The 15963-nt window shown below is 44.4% G+C and overlaps 1 protein-coding gene across 1 annotated transcript in view; it reads right to left on the reverse strand.

Moving 5' to 3' along the window:
* pacrg (PARK2 co-regulated) overlaps positions 1 to 15963 on the reverse strand; it is a 106409-nt gene that overhangs the window by 42133 nt on the left and 48313 nt on the right. The window contains exons 3-4 of the mRNA XM_079369413.1: positions 8952 to 9123; positions 2227 to 2376 (exon numbers count right to left, since the gene is read on the reverse strand). Coding sequence (XP_079225539.1) covers positions 2227 to 2376; positions 8952 to 9123 — 322 coding nt within the window. The remainder of the gene's footprint in view (positions 1 to 2226; positions 2377 to 8951; positions 9124 to 15963) is intronic.

Raw genomic sequence — 15963 nt, forward strand, 5'->3', positions numbered from 1 at the left:
TGAGATGTTGGCGATATCTCGCTGTAGCCCCGAATCCCCGCCTGTCACTCTATTGATTCACAGCTCCAGCAACGGGGGAGACAGAGTCAGGGTGTGTAGCCTCAGCTGGGACAACGTGTGATTATGTGGATGTTGTGAATGTGCTTGTTTGTGAGCGTGTAGTAGCAGCATTATGTGCCAGAGGCTGTGCAAAAAAGAGAGAGAGAGAGAGAGATGGAAAAACTGGGGCCTTCATCAACAGCTGCCTATGGGACACAACCGATCTATTCATGACAGATGCACACAAATGCAGACACACACATACACACACTTGGCACATGCTGGACAGTGGCCTGCTTGTGACTCAGGAGATAAGAGGGATGCCATGCAAGCTCTGCGAGTTAGAGTGTGGGAGAGCCACACACTACGAGGCAGTCCTCTGTGTCTCCCACTGTATGAAACACAATGATCGCGCCTGTCTGCTGGAGGCTGCATGCTGGCTCCGGTTGAGACAGCCGACAGAGCGTGGGATGGAGCTGGAGGTGAATGTAAGAGATATTAGGTAATAGATGGACTTCAATAAGAGCTTTGATATTGATACAAACGAGGGACATAAAACAGAGAGAGAGAGAGAGAGAGAGAGAGAGAGAGAGAGAGAGAGAGAGAAGGAGAGAAAAGAGTGAGAGGGAACAACAACCCTGAAATATGCACGTATTAGAGAGAAAGAGTGTAGATTTCTGGTTCACATAGTGTTTAGTCCCCAGAAGAGAAGCGTTTCTTCTCCCTATTTGAAGTAGTATCTTTATGTGTTAGCAGGGAGTGGGTGGTGCAGGACTTGGATTGACAGCTTATCTAACACCAAAGCTCCAGATGGAAATAGAAAGAAAATAATAACACTGGGAAATATTATCTGCCTATGTTTAAGTCACTTAAAGATGCTACGCTTTAATTCAGTTCAACCTCAACTCCAACCAAACTTTTTTGAAAGAGAGAGAGAGAGAGAGAGAGAGAAACTCCACAGAATGGCTACAAAGTGCTGAGCAGGAAGTACTGCCCTTGTTTAGCAGAGCAGAGGTGCTGTGCGTTGGCAGCTGTGTGGACCTCTTTCTGGCCCAGACGGGTTCATCTGGAAGAGGTCAATAGCAGGAATATCTGCCAGGTGAGGGGGTTGGCTCGGGTTTATTAGATGCTCGCCAGAGGAGGACCGACGAGCGAGCGGGCAGGTACGCCGGCACTGTAAGCCGCATGCAGAGATAAAACTGTTGCTGGTGGGGTTCAACGGCCAACTGCTCAGCCTGTGCCGTGGCAAAGGAACTCACGCTTCAAAACGGTTTAGGGAATTGATTTGACAGCTAATTTACAGAGGAGATTTGCATACGCTCCGTGTGCTAATAAGGCCGGCTTTCCTTCACCATCCTTTGTCTTTGCCCGCTATCTCTTTCTCAGCTCTCTCCGTCCCTTTTTTTTTTTTGAAACCCCAGCAAATAGTAACAGATAATGTAAGCGAATTAAAGAGACAAGAGATTCAAATTGGATATTGATTAAGAGGCTGAAGTCTTGTGTTTTGCCCTGTTAAAGCCTGTGTTTAAATGATTGATTCACAATGTCCTTCTCCACATCCTACCGATTGTGTACGGCGAGGCTGTGTTTGGGATTGCTTTCGCCTCTAAGCCTTCGATGGGCCCACATCACGTCACAGCACGCTAAGTGCTTTGACACCGCCGCACAAAGAGCCCTGCCTATCTGATGCCAATCTCCCCAGGTCCTGGTGTCACCCAGGTAGAGGCTTTCAGGGAGAGCAAGGACGGAGTCTCCTCGGCAGCTGCGCACAATGCAGCCTGACTGACAGCAAAAAGGACAAAATGGAGCTTCTCTGTCAAATGGATGTTTAAGTGGTGGGAGGAAAAGGAGAATAGGCATTCAGCTAAAGGCTCATTCAGCGGCTCGACAGAGCACAGAACAGGTAGAAGACAGGATGCTTTCTGTTTTTGACGACACAGTCGATCGTAGGACTTACACAAACACACCATCTCATAACAGTTTAAACACAGGGCACACACTTCTTATGAATACCTACCATGAAGTCAGTTTGATGCGTTAGCAGAACTAGCACAAAGACTGTTTGATAACACAAAAGGGACATTCTCAGTTGCTCACACAATGACTGCTTCGAAAAAGCACAGCGGCACGTCACACCGACACGCCATCTGCCCATTAGTTCACACGTTTAGCACAGCCAGAACTCACTGTCCATGTTCTTGAAGATGTTGAATATCGGGAGGATCTGTCTGTAGAACTGCACCAGAGACTCTCCCACCATGTCCCCAGACACCACCAGATGCTGCAGGACCTTCAGGGTGGTGCAGATCACCTGACGGTTCCTCGTGTTCAGGGCATCTGAGGGGCAGGACAGAGGGCAAAGGTCAGGACAGAGGGCAAAGGTCAGGACAGAGGGCAAAGTGTAGAGGTAAAAAAAGGCACTCCAAAGACAATTGATTAGTAAGACTTTAAAGGCATCAAACTAGAGGCAGAAGTTGTTTGTTACAGCAGGTGGTTGGACAGTAGATGAGTGATTCTGACAACAACAACTACATGGTACATACAAGTGTACTCATACAGCAAATAGCCACATACATCCACACCTCCACACACTACCTTTCCCTTTAAAGAGTTTTCTTTTACAACCCATGCTTTGATTTAGGCCTGTTTTTCCTGCAATCAGTGATTTCAAACGCACCGGGGAGGAAGGAGTAAGTGAGAGCCAATCACTGGGCTATTTGGCCTACAGCTGCACTTAACTCCATTTCCCACTGATGGAGGGAACAAAAGGGAATGATGAGGGGAGAGAAGGAGGGCGAGAGAGATCACGAAAGACAAATTCAGAGAGAGAAGGAAGGAAAAGGAGAAAATAAAAAGAGCATAAAGAGATGTGACAGGCAGAGGGCAAAGGGTGAGAAAATAACTGGGATTAGCAACTAAGACTGACATATTTTCTAGTTCTTAGAGCTTGTTTTAGATGAGCTCTTTTTTTTTTTTTCCACTCTGTGAGCTTCTTCATGAGCGCTGGTATTTCCCTTTGTGCACACTGTCAATTTGAAACAGCATAAGCCATGCTAGGAAAACAGATTTGAGCTATTTCCTTAAGACACCATAAACTGTTATCTGACGCCTACTTTCACTTAGGGAGGATGGTAATAGCATCACAATGCCTATTCTGCCAGTGAGCACCCACAACAACAAAAATGAAAAGGCTGAAGATAATAAAAATAAAAAAACATGTCAAAAAGGAAAGAGAGTTGGCAGAGATGCCGAGCACGAGAAGTTGAAGGAGAGCGGGGCAAAATGTTTGGCAGATGAGGGACACAGAAGGAATCAGACAAAGAGGAATAACAAGACGACAACAGGAAGGTTAGAACTCAAAAACACTGACAAACAACAACACTTGTTGCCGTTAAGTGTTTCCCGAACAAGCAGCTGGGTGGGAACGTTGTGAGCAAAAACTAGAAATCATAAAGCACACAGCGTCGTGTTGCAAAATCATTCGCAAATGTGCATAAAAAGATCCACGAACGGCTCTAAAGATCTGCTCGACAATTTCCCCAAATGACTTCTAGGAGGAAAACACTTAACGCTTCAGTCGACGATGATGATGTCCAGTGTCCACTAATTGCTCAACATATTTGTGGATCATTTGTTGATCTATGAAAGCATCTGCACCAATAATAGCCCCATAATCACAGTCCTCTATTCAGAGGCGCTGCTTGTCATCAGGCAAGGCGGGCAACTGCTTCGAGCCCCACGCTGGAGTTTTGTCAAGGAAAAAAGGTATTTTGTGTTTGTGACATAATGGTGATGAATGCTGATTGGACGGCCCTCCCTGTGAATCCCATCAGAGCACCGACGAATCCAGAATCACAACGGCAACAGGCGTCGAGCTGGGGTTTTGACAATCCAACTTTCCTCTTCAGATTCCACGGCATGAACTTTGAACAGCGACCTCTGCTTCATACGGATCCTTAATAGATCTCTCTCATATCTGTCCTCTGCACATCTCACTGCATGCTTTTGATTTGAGCTGTCGACTGCGTGAGACACACAAAGCCAAGCACAAGTACTTTCTTGGAAAACTTTTTTTTTTGTAATAAGCATATTTTGAAAATGAGGGTAAAGTAGGAGAGTGATAATTGCTGGTAAGAGGAAGGATTTCAATGTCATCCTAACAATTCCCATCAGTAGCACCATGATAAATTCGAGAGAAGAGACTCGGTAAACAGGAAAGCTTCAGGAAAAAAAACCCCTAAAATATTGAGCGTGACGCTCGGAGCACTCAGAGACCAGCATAATGCATCATCCAGCGTCTGTGTTAAAACAGCTCATATGCAAATACAAAGCTGTCACAAGCACACACATGCACTCACACAAAACAGTCACTGAGGGATACGCACACAATCGCTCAGGTTGAACCAACACACACACACTGCGAGGCGCACACAAACACATTTAAAAGCAATGAGACAAAATGTCAGCCTCAGTTACGAACACTGGCAGCGCTAAACATGGCTGCAGCAAAGTAAGAGAGGAGTCATACAATGGAGAGGAGTCACACAAACAACAAGAGGCTGATGGGTAAAAGAATACAGTATCTTACACTCTCACTACAGTGAATTCACACAACAGCGTGATCACGTATTCATGCTTGGGAGAAAATGAGCAGTTGCACAAGGTCCGAGGTTTTTTTGTATTCATTTGAGTGTGGGATAAATGTACTAAGAACTGGCTTTGTTTCTTTCAGTGGCAGAGTGTGTGTGTGTGTGTGTGTGTGTGTGTGTGTGTGTGTGTGTGTGTGTGCGTGTGTGTGCGTGTGTGTGGCCTACACAGAAGACCAGCCGAGGAGATGATGCTGAATGAGCGAGAGTGTCGTGCTCCATCTCCGCTTCAGCGTGTCCCCAGACAGACGAGCGCAGAGATTGCCGCCATCACTGAGATAAGGTGGAATGTGGAATGACAGGAATCTCAAACCTACATAACAAAACAATGAAATCCTAATTACCAGCCACCGCAAACAATTTTCCCTGCTGTGACATTTGGACCGCGGGACTGTTCAATTATTCATCGACACTCTCGCCTTCCTGAAGAAGAAGAAAAAAAAACGAGAGAAAAGAAAAAATTAAAAGAGAGAGAGAGGGGGGGGTCTGATGTATTAATGCTGGTATAAAACCTGTGTTGGAACACGTCTGAATAAAGTACTAATCTATTCGTGATAGTCCCCGTTTCATATTCAATGTGAATTTAAAACAATGGTGACCTTGTATTCTGTTTCCTGCGAGTCGCAGCTCGGGCGGCACATCGGAGAGTTTAGCTGTGAATTGTATAAATATGCCGTTCGGATCAGAAGGAGATGTTCCATGCCGAAGCGTAACTGAGGATCTTCTTATAATGAAAGTCTCATTTTGATTCAGAGCTGAGCAAATGTTATGCCAATCAGCTGTGGCTCAATGGAAGCATGGCTCTGAATCCTCCTCTCTATTTAAGCAGGCCAGAGAAACCACACCACAGCACCTCAGTCACATTTTACCCTTTCAGCTAAAATCACCGTCCTACCCTTGAGCTGAATGAGACTCTTTTTTATGCCTTGTTCTACAGATTTATTAGTGTCTTTTATTAAATAATTTGACTATTTTCTTCACCTTCAGCTTCTGATCGCATTAAAGAGAATTCTTACAAAATACACAATTCGGGGAAAAATAAAATAAAAGTTTTTTTTTTTAAGGTTTATTTTGGGGCTTTTCGTGCCATCACGCAGACAGGAAAGTGGACTGAGTCAGAAACCGTGGAGAGAGAGAGAGAGAGCGAGAGAGAGAGAGGGAGAGCTAGAGAGAGAGAGAGAGAGAGAGAGAGAGAGAGAGAGAGAGAGAGAGAGAGAGAGAGAGAGAGAGAGAGAGAGAGAGGGTTGGGAAGGACATGCAGGAAAGGAGTCACAGACTGGACTCGAACCTGGGCCACCCGTCTGCAGGACAACAGCTTCCATACATGGAGCGCACACACATCAACCACTACCAGCCCCCCCAGTCAGGAAACAACTTTTATATAAAGCAAACACACCACTGGATACGATACTGTACCCATTACAATACTTTTCTAGTTTGCTATCTTTTTTTTTCTGTCTTCATGACAGATAGTTTTTCCAGCGTGGGATGAAAGGCACAGTATGCATACAAGGAAAAGTTCAGCCTTTAAGTCACCGAGGACAGGGCCTTCGAGTAAAATGTCAGCCGAGTCTTCCTCATTGTGTATTCTCATTGGGTGACCTGCAGTCATCATCAAAATTCACCAGGGTCTGACGTGACTCAGTCGCTCTGCAGATAAGAGCCTGCCAGCCACATTGAAGATGTATTAACGTCAGAGGAGAAAAATATATATCTTGCCATTCTCGACTGCAGACGGCTTTTTTACTTTCTTCCTCTTCCCGCCATCCCTTCTTCTTCCCTGCTCCGTGGAAAAGTAATTAATCTGCAACAGAGACACGGACTGGCGGCTTTGCCTTGTGGATGGAGAAACAGACCTGATTTTTAATAAACCAAGAAAGTTAATAAGGAGCAGGCCATTTAAAATTCCATTATCAGTGCAAAGAGTGTTTTTTTCATGAGGAGCATAACCATCACCTTTGCTCCGGCCTCCCACGAGCAAATGACAAAAAGTGCTGAGGGGTTTGAATTTATAAACTCCTGACGATGTTAGCAAGTGGCCGGCCACTCAGCGGATCAACTCATATGTAAAGTGAAGGCCTCACGATAAAGGGACATCAAACATTTACATTTATTTTATATGACGTGTATGAAATAAACACTCGTGCATCCTGTATTTTAATCTCAAACCTTTACTGCCTTTGTTTATGTTGTTTTTGCACATTTTCGACATTAACAGTATTTGCAACATCGCCCTTCTGAATCCAATCGACTTCCCTTATTAGTAATTAATCTGAGGTAATGCTCCATCTGATAAGCAAAATGAAAGCATGCTGGGAAAGAAAGCGTGGCACATTCACTTTAATAACTGTCTATTTCATTCTAACTGAGGAAGTCGTTTTGTGTGTTGCAGATGCTCATGTTGCAAATTCATTAAATTGCTGTTATTAGTGCAGCCCTAATGGACCTAAAAATACTTGAACCATCTTCATAAGAGATTCAATCATGCAACTGTGAACAACATATTGTGCTAAGTATGTCATCAAAAGGATCCAAACTATTCCTTCAGTGTATCTCAGCTGATGAAAATAAATCCTACGTTCATTATTTGGAGATGATCAAATACAGATGGAGAAGTGTGACACTGTGAGATGTGTACGACTGTGCGCTGTGTGCTCGGGGTGTGTGGGTCGGTGTAGCAGTCTTTGTGCCAGGGTCAGTTTGTCACAGTGTCTCAGGGTTCCCAACAGTGCTGCCTATTGTGGCCCGTTACGCCCCTCTGCCTCCGCAGACGTCCGGACAGCTCCACACAAACACAGAACACACTTCACATACACGTACACACACACAGCCAACTGTCCATGACATGAACACTATCCTAGGCTCACCGAGCGCCACTTAAAGGCTCCCACTTTGAAACTGACACTCCACTTGGCAGCGGCGCCGAACAAAAGACAGCGTGTGTGTGTGTATATGTGTGTGTGTGTGTGGCAGCATTCCTCTAACTTCCCTGTACCTTCATCCTTTTTGTGTTTGTCACACAAGAAACCTTTCCTGTCTCCATCACTGTACATCCTGAGGTCTATTTCTGAAGGAATCAACCACTCCACCCTTGGACACAACCTTTCCACCCACCTCCATCTGCCAACGTGTGTGTGTGTGTGTGTGTCCGTATTTGAACGCGTCAGACTGTAGACGAAGGGGGCCGGCCCAGCGCTATGACACAGTTAAATGTAGCATGTCACCACATCGCACATGGCAGATTATCAGGCACGCTTTTAGAACCGACTTCTTCCGGCGACGCAAAAACAAGGACACTTTGCCCGGAGGGTTAAAGTAATAATAGGAACACTGCGACTGCAAAACCAAATTAGGAATTGTCACAGGTCTGTTGTGTGGTAATGTTAGAATCTGTTACAGTGTTGAAGACAGGTGAGTCTATTCCGGGATCAGTTTGAGCCTCTATTCTGGTTGCACTGCATGAATGCAGACAATGTCAGAGCATTCAAAATAATGTCATAACATAAAAAACATTTTATTTTATATTAAAGACATTATGTGTTGACCATTTCATCCATTTTTATGTCAATTCGTCAACATTTATAATGATAGTATGAACGATTCTCCTGTTTACTTATCTGACATTCACTTCAGAAAAAGGCGACACAAGCCTCTTCTTTAATTCGTGCTCACGTGTGTGTGTGTGTGTGTGTGTGTGTGTGTGTGTGTGTGTGTGTGTGTGTGTGTGTGTGTGCGTGTGTGTGTGTGTGTATGCGTGTGTGCGTGCGTGCTATTAGCTTCTCTTGTATCAGGCTCATTTTTGCTAAAGCTAATAACGCTATAAGCAAATGTGGAGATGTCTCTTGGATCAGTAAATCGGTACGTAATGATGCAGAATGGTAAATAATAAAAAAGCGATGCGTAAAAATCTATGTAGTATCTGCCGCTTCACTCTGACTAGGAAAATGACTTGGCTGTCAATCACTCGTGCAGAAATTATTTTCTCATAGAAAATGTGTCAAGCTCATGCCAGTGAAAAAGACCGTAGGTTAATTGAATACCTGCTCCAACCACGGAAAATTGACGTTATTATTTATCTAATTTAAATTAGAGCAGTAATGACAGCTTGAGAAAACATTTGGAATTTGAATCCCATGAATGTCGATAGGAACAGAATGAATTAAAAAATAAAATGCACACACACACACACTCACGGGGTCAGCCTGGATAGCAGCTATGTTTCATGTGACGTGCTACCCCTGAGAGAAGACCCCCTCCCAGACTCACTCTTGATGGGGATGATGAGCTGGGGAATCACAGGCTGGATCTTGGGGCCTCCGTGCTCGAGCAGGTCATGGACCCCCTGCCGGGCGAAGAACTCGTACGGATGAACAGTCTCGCATAAGCCATCGAAGAACAGAGGCAGGAAGAAGTGGTAGTCCAGTTTCTCGATCTCCACCTGAGGACAGAAATGTACCTTTAACATTAAAGGCATTATGAGCTGCTTCTTTAATCCATAGAGACCGACACATAAAGAGAGCGAGGGGGCACGCTGCTTTCTCCTGTCCTTTGCTCAAGGGCATACGTTTAAACACACGGCTGTCGATGGAGACAATGGGTTGAAGGAAATATCATGTTATACTAAATCACCTTCAAGCTCACAGAGATTCACACCTATGCCTGTGCATGATAGCATACAACGATAGAACACACACACACACACACACACACACACACACAATGAGATTGAAGGTAGATGGAAAATCTCAAGGAAATCAGTAAATGTCGTAAAGCTCGCTTTTATTTTTCTGCCCTTTCCTCACTGTTTGTCCTTGGCTTTGCACAATAAGAAGGCCGAAGGCTCCTCTCGCAGCTTTTTATAACCCACACGGTAAACTAATACAAACACATATGAGCTCACACTCACACCCACACACAATGGCAGGGGACAGCTGTTCCGGCGATCATGAAACAGCGGCATGTGGCATCTTGTGGGCTGACATGTTAACACCTGTTTACACCATTTACAGGACAGACAGAAAGGCGCACTAACAAACACACAATCAGGCGGCGGATGAAGACATTTGTCCAGCTCGAGGCTACAGGCGGGCTTTGATGTCGCTCGGCTGAGTGTGAGGGTACGGCGTAACACGTTAAAGCGAAGCCTTTCATGTGTGTGAAGCCATCAAGAGTAAAGCCACTCAAGAACACCGAGCTGGAACGCACAGCTGACCCAAAGGAGGCCGTCCTTGAGCCTTTGTGTGCTCTGAAAATCCCATCAAAATGTTTCATATAGCCACAGCTCATGCAATATCTGTGAGTACTAGATCTAGTTAACGAGTGTGTATTTATAACACGGGTATCAGCTGTAGCACTACATCCCAATGGCACTATTGTTGAGCGAGGGGTTAGAGGTTGAATGGGTGATTCTGTTTTTCATGTAATGGAAGGTAATCCCTTTGGTGCAGAGGCAAACAGCCCCCAGCAGCCGGCAGTCCTTGAGGACAGCTGAAGCCACAAGGAGACACTCACTCATTGTCCACACACACACATATATACATACTATAATGAACACACACACACACACACACAAGCCCCCCTTGCTAGGTCACGCCGGTCTGTGCTGAAATGTCACCCAGTGAGTGACGCTCCCTGCTTTCAAGTCCCCGGCCCTCGCTCAGCCGCCGGTCAGAGCCCAGACTTCAAAGCAGGGCAGACCCCTCCTGCTGCCAATCCTGCCTGACACACATTTCCCCCCAAGGTAAACACAGAGACAGAGGAGGAAAGGGAAAAAGATGGAGAGATGGCGACAGAGAGCTTACACTGTTAGCGCAAAGAGAGAGAGAGAGAGAGAGAGAGAGAGAGAGAGAGAGAGAGAGAGAGAGAGAGGGAAGGCTGATTGCTTTGAGGCAATTTGCGGGCCAACCTTGACCTTTTCCTGTGCTTGGTCAAGATCATCATTGTGAGTCAGTCGGGCTCAAGTCGAGAACAAAAGCAAACATGAGCCCAGAGAGACGGCGAGGACAGGCAAATGGATGAGGGAGAAGGCGGAGAGGACAAGGCGCGCTTGCTAACCGAAGTCAGTAAACGGCTAACACTAACACGAGATGTCACACACTCCTTTTTAATTTGCTCACAAAAACAAAATGATACACAGTGGCACTGTACTGTACTTAAAGAGATGACTGGAATAGACACTGAGATTAACAGTGTACGCTTCCTGTCATGTAAACATTTCAAGGCACAGGGTTTATATAACACTGTTGAGAGTGAATAGACCTAAGTCAAGGTTTGACTGAGATAAATAACTGAAGGTAAAAGAAGAGAAACCTCAAAAATGACTTTGATTTTATGGCCAAATGTTAAGCTGCATTGTAGGACACAGTCTGTTAACGATATGCATGAGTATTTGTGTTATCACCTATTTGCTTAAACGCTTAAACATAGTTAGTATGTTTTCCAATGATGTGACAATAATTATCACAAACAGAATACTGGTACATATTTTGCAAAACAAAGGAAAGCTGCACCTGAGGACACTGATAATGACACACTTTGATTTGGGGTGGTTTGGTTTGAAGTCTCTCAAAGACGTTACAAGAAGACAAAGAAGCACATCAATCGACAAAATGTGTATGTGCAAATATGACCCTGCCAGCATCTGCATGCCTGTTTGCATGTGAAGTATGTGTATGTGTATGTGTCTGTTATTAAATGACTACATTGGAAAGGTAGTAACTTACAAAGCAAGACTGCTAAGGAGAGAAACAACTCTTTTGGGTTAGAGGACCTGCTGTTCGAATGTGGAAAAGTAACATATTGTTGCTTGAAGTTGTTGTAGGAAGAATTTCCTGGGAGCAGTAATGTGCTGTTTTTGTGAGGCCTCTGAACTCTGCCATGCTCTTAATCAAAAACACATAAACAAGCACTTGGGGACAGACTGAAGATTCCCGTTAGCACTGACAGAGTGGGGACGATCAGCAAACACCTTTGCACACACTCACAATCACATACGCGCACGCACACACATTCCCAGGGAATCTTAATCAGCGGCTGTGCTGAGCGGTAAGTCTTGCATCCGTTATCGATTGTCCGCCCAGGTTTGTTTGTCTTTGGGTGCCTATGGGAATCCCCCTGGAGTCCGGGGAGTCAATGAGAGCGGAGCAAAGAAAGACTATCAGCCAAGTAGCAGCAATTAGCCCTGGGACACAGACCTGCATGTCTCCTCTGGTCAGCACTGCAACAGCAGACACACAGAAGCAGAAGCAGACTGGGATGGAGCCTGAGGAGAGCCTGTGCTCATTAAACAACAGTTTTAGATGCCCCTGACAGGCACGGGGGACAGAGGGAGGAAAACAGCAGGCTGTCTCTTTAAATACACACTAGCTGGACACATGGTGTGGGGAGTGTGTGTAAGTACACATATATAAGGTGCGGAAAGGCTGATATTAGATTGAGATGGATTAGAATGACAAATGTAGAGAGACTGCAGAATCTAGCAACAGCACATATTCTACTCGTTGTCGTTCTACGCTCATTCAAAAACGCATGTAAAGCTTTTTTTTTCTCAGCCAACTCTCACTATTTCCGAGTGCCCTCCCTACAGACACACACACAGATAGACCTATCATAGCAAACTGTCCAGACAGACATTAGAGGACACAGAGCTACATGATAACTACAAAGGGAACAAATGGGTCCAGAATAAATTGATCAGAATGTAGGAACAGAAATACCAGGTGCTAAAAATGTTCAATTGGTCCTTTAAGAAACTATATGGGGAAATAGTTGTTGTTATTAAAAGAACACTGCTTTAGCTCTAACTTTTTTTTTTCTTAAAGCATGTCTCAGGAAAAAAAAGGTGAAACGTCATCTGTTTGACAGGGATGTTATTTTTAATCAATGATGCCATAATCGCTTGACCTGGATTCAGCGATATGTTAGCGCAAGTAAATGTTTCTGTATTTAGATCAGCTGGCAGACGAGCTGCTGTCAATTCTTTCAGCTTTAAAAGGAGAACATGCTTCCTACTGCTGCCACTCACACAATATGAGTCATTCAGTGCACAGTCACTACAGCCAAAGATCCATTGGTCCTGCTGAAAATGTAGCAGGAAAGACAAAACAAAGGCAGGAGCCGCATGCGACAGTGTGTCGACAGTGTGGAACACATCTAAGAGATGTTCACACTCAGGAAAGCGATATGCATTGAAAGGCTGTGTGTTACGGGGGGATTCAGGAGGGAAGGCATGAATCGACACACGCTTGAAATAACACGCAAAACATACCACGACAACATTCCCATCAGTCGCCAGTGTGATGTTGATTTCATGGTTAAACCTGTCATGATGTCACTCTGAGAAACCGTGTCAGCTTCTAAAGCCCCAATCTGTAGGGTAGAAAAAAAAAAAAAAGGGATGATGAGGAGGAGCTGCTGCTACGTTGTCATTTTATTTGTGTTGGAGAATTTTGGCACCACTATCTTTCTGACAGCCATGTTTGTTGTTTTTGACACTCACTCTCTGGCTTCCTGGGATCTCAGGATGAAATACGGAATATGCTTCTATGGAAGATGGATGCCACTTTCTGACCTGACTATCTATTGAAATGATTAATAATGGTGGAGCAAATTCTGAACTGAGGCATTTGATAACTTTTTCCTACTGATGGCGGTGAAGGTAAAGGATCCCTCCAATGAGTAGCAGCTTTTATCACAATAACCAAGACATGAACTCAGTGGATCCAATTGATTAATCTCTTATCTTTTAACATTAACAAGTATTTACCTCACAAGGTTTAGTCAGCCATAAATGACAATAATTCCAATGGAAAAGTGCTTAATGAGCATTGTTAAGAAAAAATAGTTGGTCTTTTAACATTAAAAACCCTCCATAAAGACGGCTTCATGACCAAGGCCGTCTATAAGGAGGGAAAAGGCGGGAACGCTTTCTGGTGCTCAGCTGCATGAGGGGCCCATCCATCATAAATGTAAGCAACAATAACAAAGGTTTGTTTAAAGCTGCTTATTTCACAAGGGAACAACCCTGTCTCTTTGTGTCGGGATGTTAACGTCATGGGCGGGTCTGTTGAACTTGAAGGTTAGACCAGTAATGTTGGACTGTGCTAAACTGTACCAGGAGCTCCACAAAAACAAGGATGAGAGGAAGCAAAGAGGCTCAGGCATCTGATACCGAGGCAGCAATAAACAAACATTTTTCAATCAGCTCCAAAAGGTGATCGGATCCAGGCCAAGGATGTGGCTGTTAGCCAGGAGGCTAGCACGCCTGCTACAGATCCAATACACATGCACTAATACAATTAATTGGCCCCTGCAGAGGGCCCATTCACTCTGCCTTTCAGGGGCACAGCTATTTCTCTGGGTTGGCCTCTTAATGACCAGCTCCATTCTGTGCAGTTTGGACTCAATTAGGCCCGCAATTTAACTTTGAACAAGACTTAAACATCCAATATGAGCCATTTGGTGAAAAAATTATTTAACTCTCAAGGTTCACTCACCAATAAATGACAATAATTCAAAGGAAAAGTGCTTATGGAACATTGTTCTGAATTAATTTACATCATGAACACTCCTAAATTGTTTACTATTTCTTGAACAGATGTCAATTTCCTTTGAGAGAATATTTAAAAGGAGAACCTCTCAGCAATTTCCAACTGTCACTCGCAGGCTGCAAACAGCACACAGTAATAATTTATTCACCCTTATCTTCGCTTGTTTCCAACAACGCCACAGGTGCACTGCACACCTGTGGCCCAAAAATCACATGCTATGTGTATGTGCAACCACTGTGAAGAAAAATGGAGAAAAAGAACAGAATATTTGGAGTTTCTTGAAGGTCAAAATCAGAGGAGTTAGACTGGAATAGGCAAACGATAAGTGGGGGAAAGCGGAGTGAGTCACTCTTGCTATCTCCCCTGACAGCTGTTTCCATCTAACAAGCATGCAAGTGTGCTCAATTCAACGCACAAGTAGTAGAGTGCATGGTGTCAATTGAAATGATACCTAACACGAGCTGGATGAGACAATTTTGGAGCTTCAAAGATAGTTCAAAAGCAGGACAGAGACGGTTATGAGTTTGATGTGAGCCTACTCACACGTACACACACACACACACACACACACACACACACACACACACACACAGATGGAAATAATTTGATTTAGGCACACCGTCATGTCAGCAATCCCAAATGGTGTGCTGAGGATTATAACCAGTGGAGCATTATTAGAGTAACAAACATTAGTCAGGGCAAAACAAACAGTCCCTCTGCACACTGGGTTCCTGTTAAGATCATGCTTCTGTTTACACTTAAGTTAAAAAATATCATTCTTTTTTTGTTTTAAACCAATGAGGTTACCATGAGGGTAAAAATACAAGTCAAATATTTAGCAAGACATTTTAGGAAGCCTTTTTTTTTAAACGTGTATTAATGGTCATCTTGTTTAGCAGTGTCCGTGTTTAAACTCGCAACAAAGACTACTTCTGGTTTTGTTCTTGTGCTCCCGCTGGGAACCCATCACAATTATTTTTTCTATTAACAAGCAAAACCAATTAATTTGCCGTACACAGCCTCAGCTTTCCAGTGAAAGATTGCTCATATTTGGCAATTAGTTTGTTTGTTTACATTCTTCAAGTCTCCGTTTTGTTTTATAGGACACGAGGAGAGGCCTCTGTTACAGGAGCTTTCCCAAAGTACTCTCAAAGCGACGATTGGAGTCCTGGGCTGGCCTCTGCCACTGCACTGATTGAAAAAAGGCGAACACGTGGTGAAGGAGGGCTGAGCAGATTGTTAAAGGCACAGAGAAATAGAAATGACTTTTTCTAGTCTTCCGAGTGCTCAAAGCGCTTTTACCCGTTGACGCCACACGCTGACGGCAGAGGCTGCTATGCAAAGTGACCACCAGAACTAAATAATCCCATTCACACACATTCATGGAAGACGAGGCATGAGACGCTGCAGCATGAGCGACTTGGGGTTTAGTGTCATATTCAGGACACCTGTGATATGTGGCTGCAGGAGCTGGGGATCAAACCCTCAACCTTCCGGTTTAGAAACCACAGACTCTTCCCACTGATCCACAGCCGTCTATGGAAGAAGGAAATGCTAGGAAGAAGAGTGAGTCTGGAATCTGCTCCACTTTTAAAGGTGAAACAGCTAAATAAAGCTAACGTTAGGATTGTGCCTGCTGTGTGTATTTGTGCGTACACTCCAGCAAAGGGCCCCCTGTCACGGGAATGGAAGTAGGCCAGAATTGTGGAGAAAAGCAGAGGAGGCAGGAA

Source organism: Symphodus melops (assembly GCF_947650265.1).
Source record: "Symphodus melops genome assembly, chromosome: 19".
Lineage (NCBI taxonomy): Eukaryota > Metazoa > Chordata > Actinopteri > Labriformes > Labridae > Symphodus > Symphodus melops.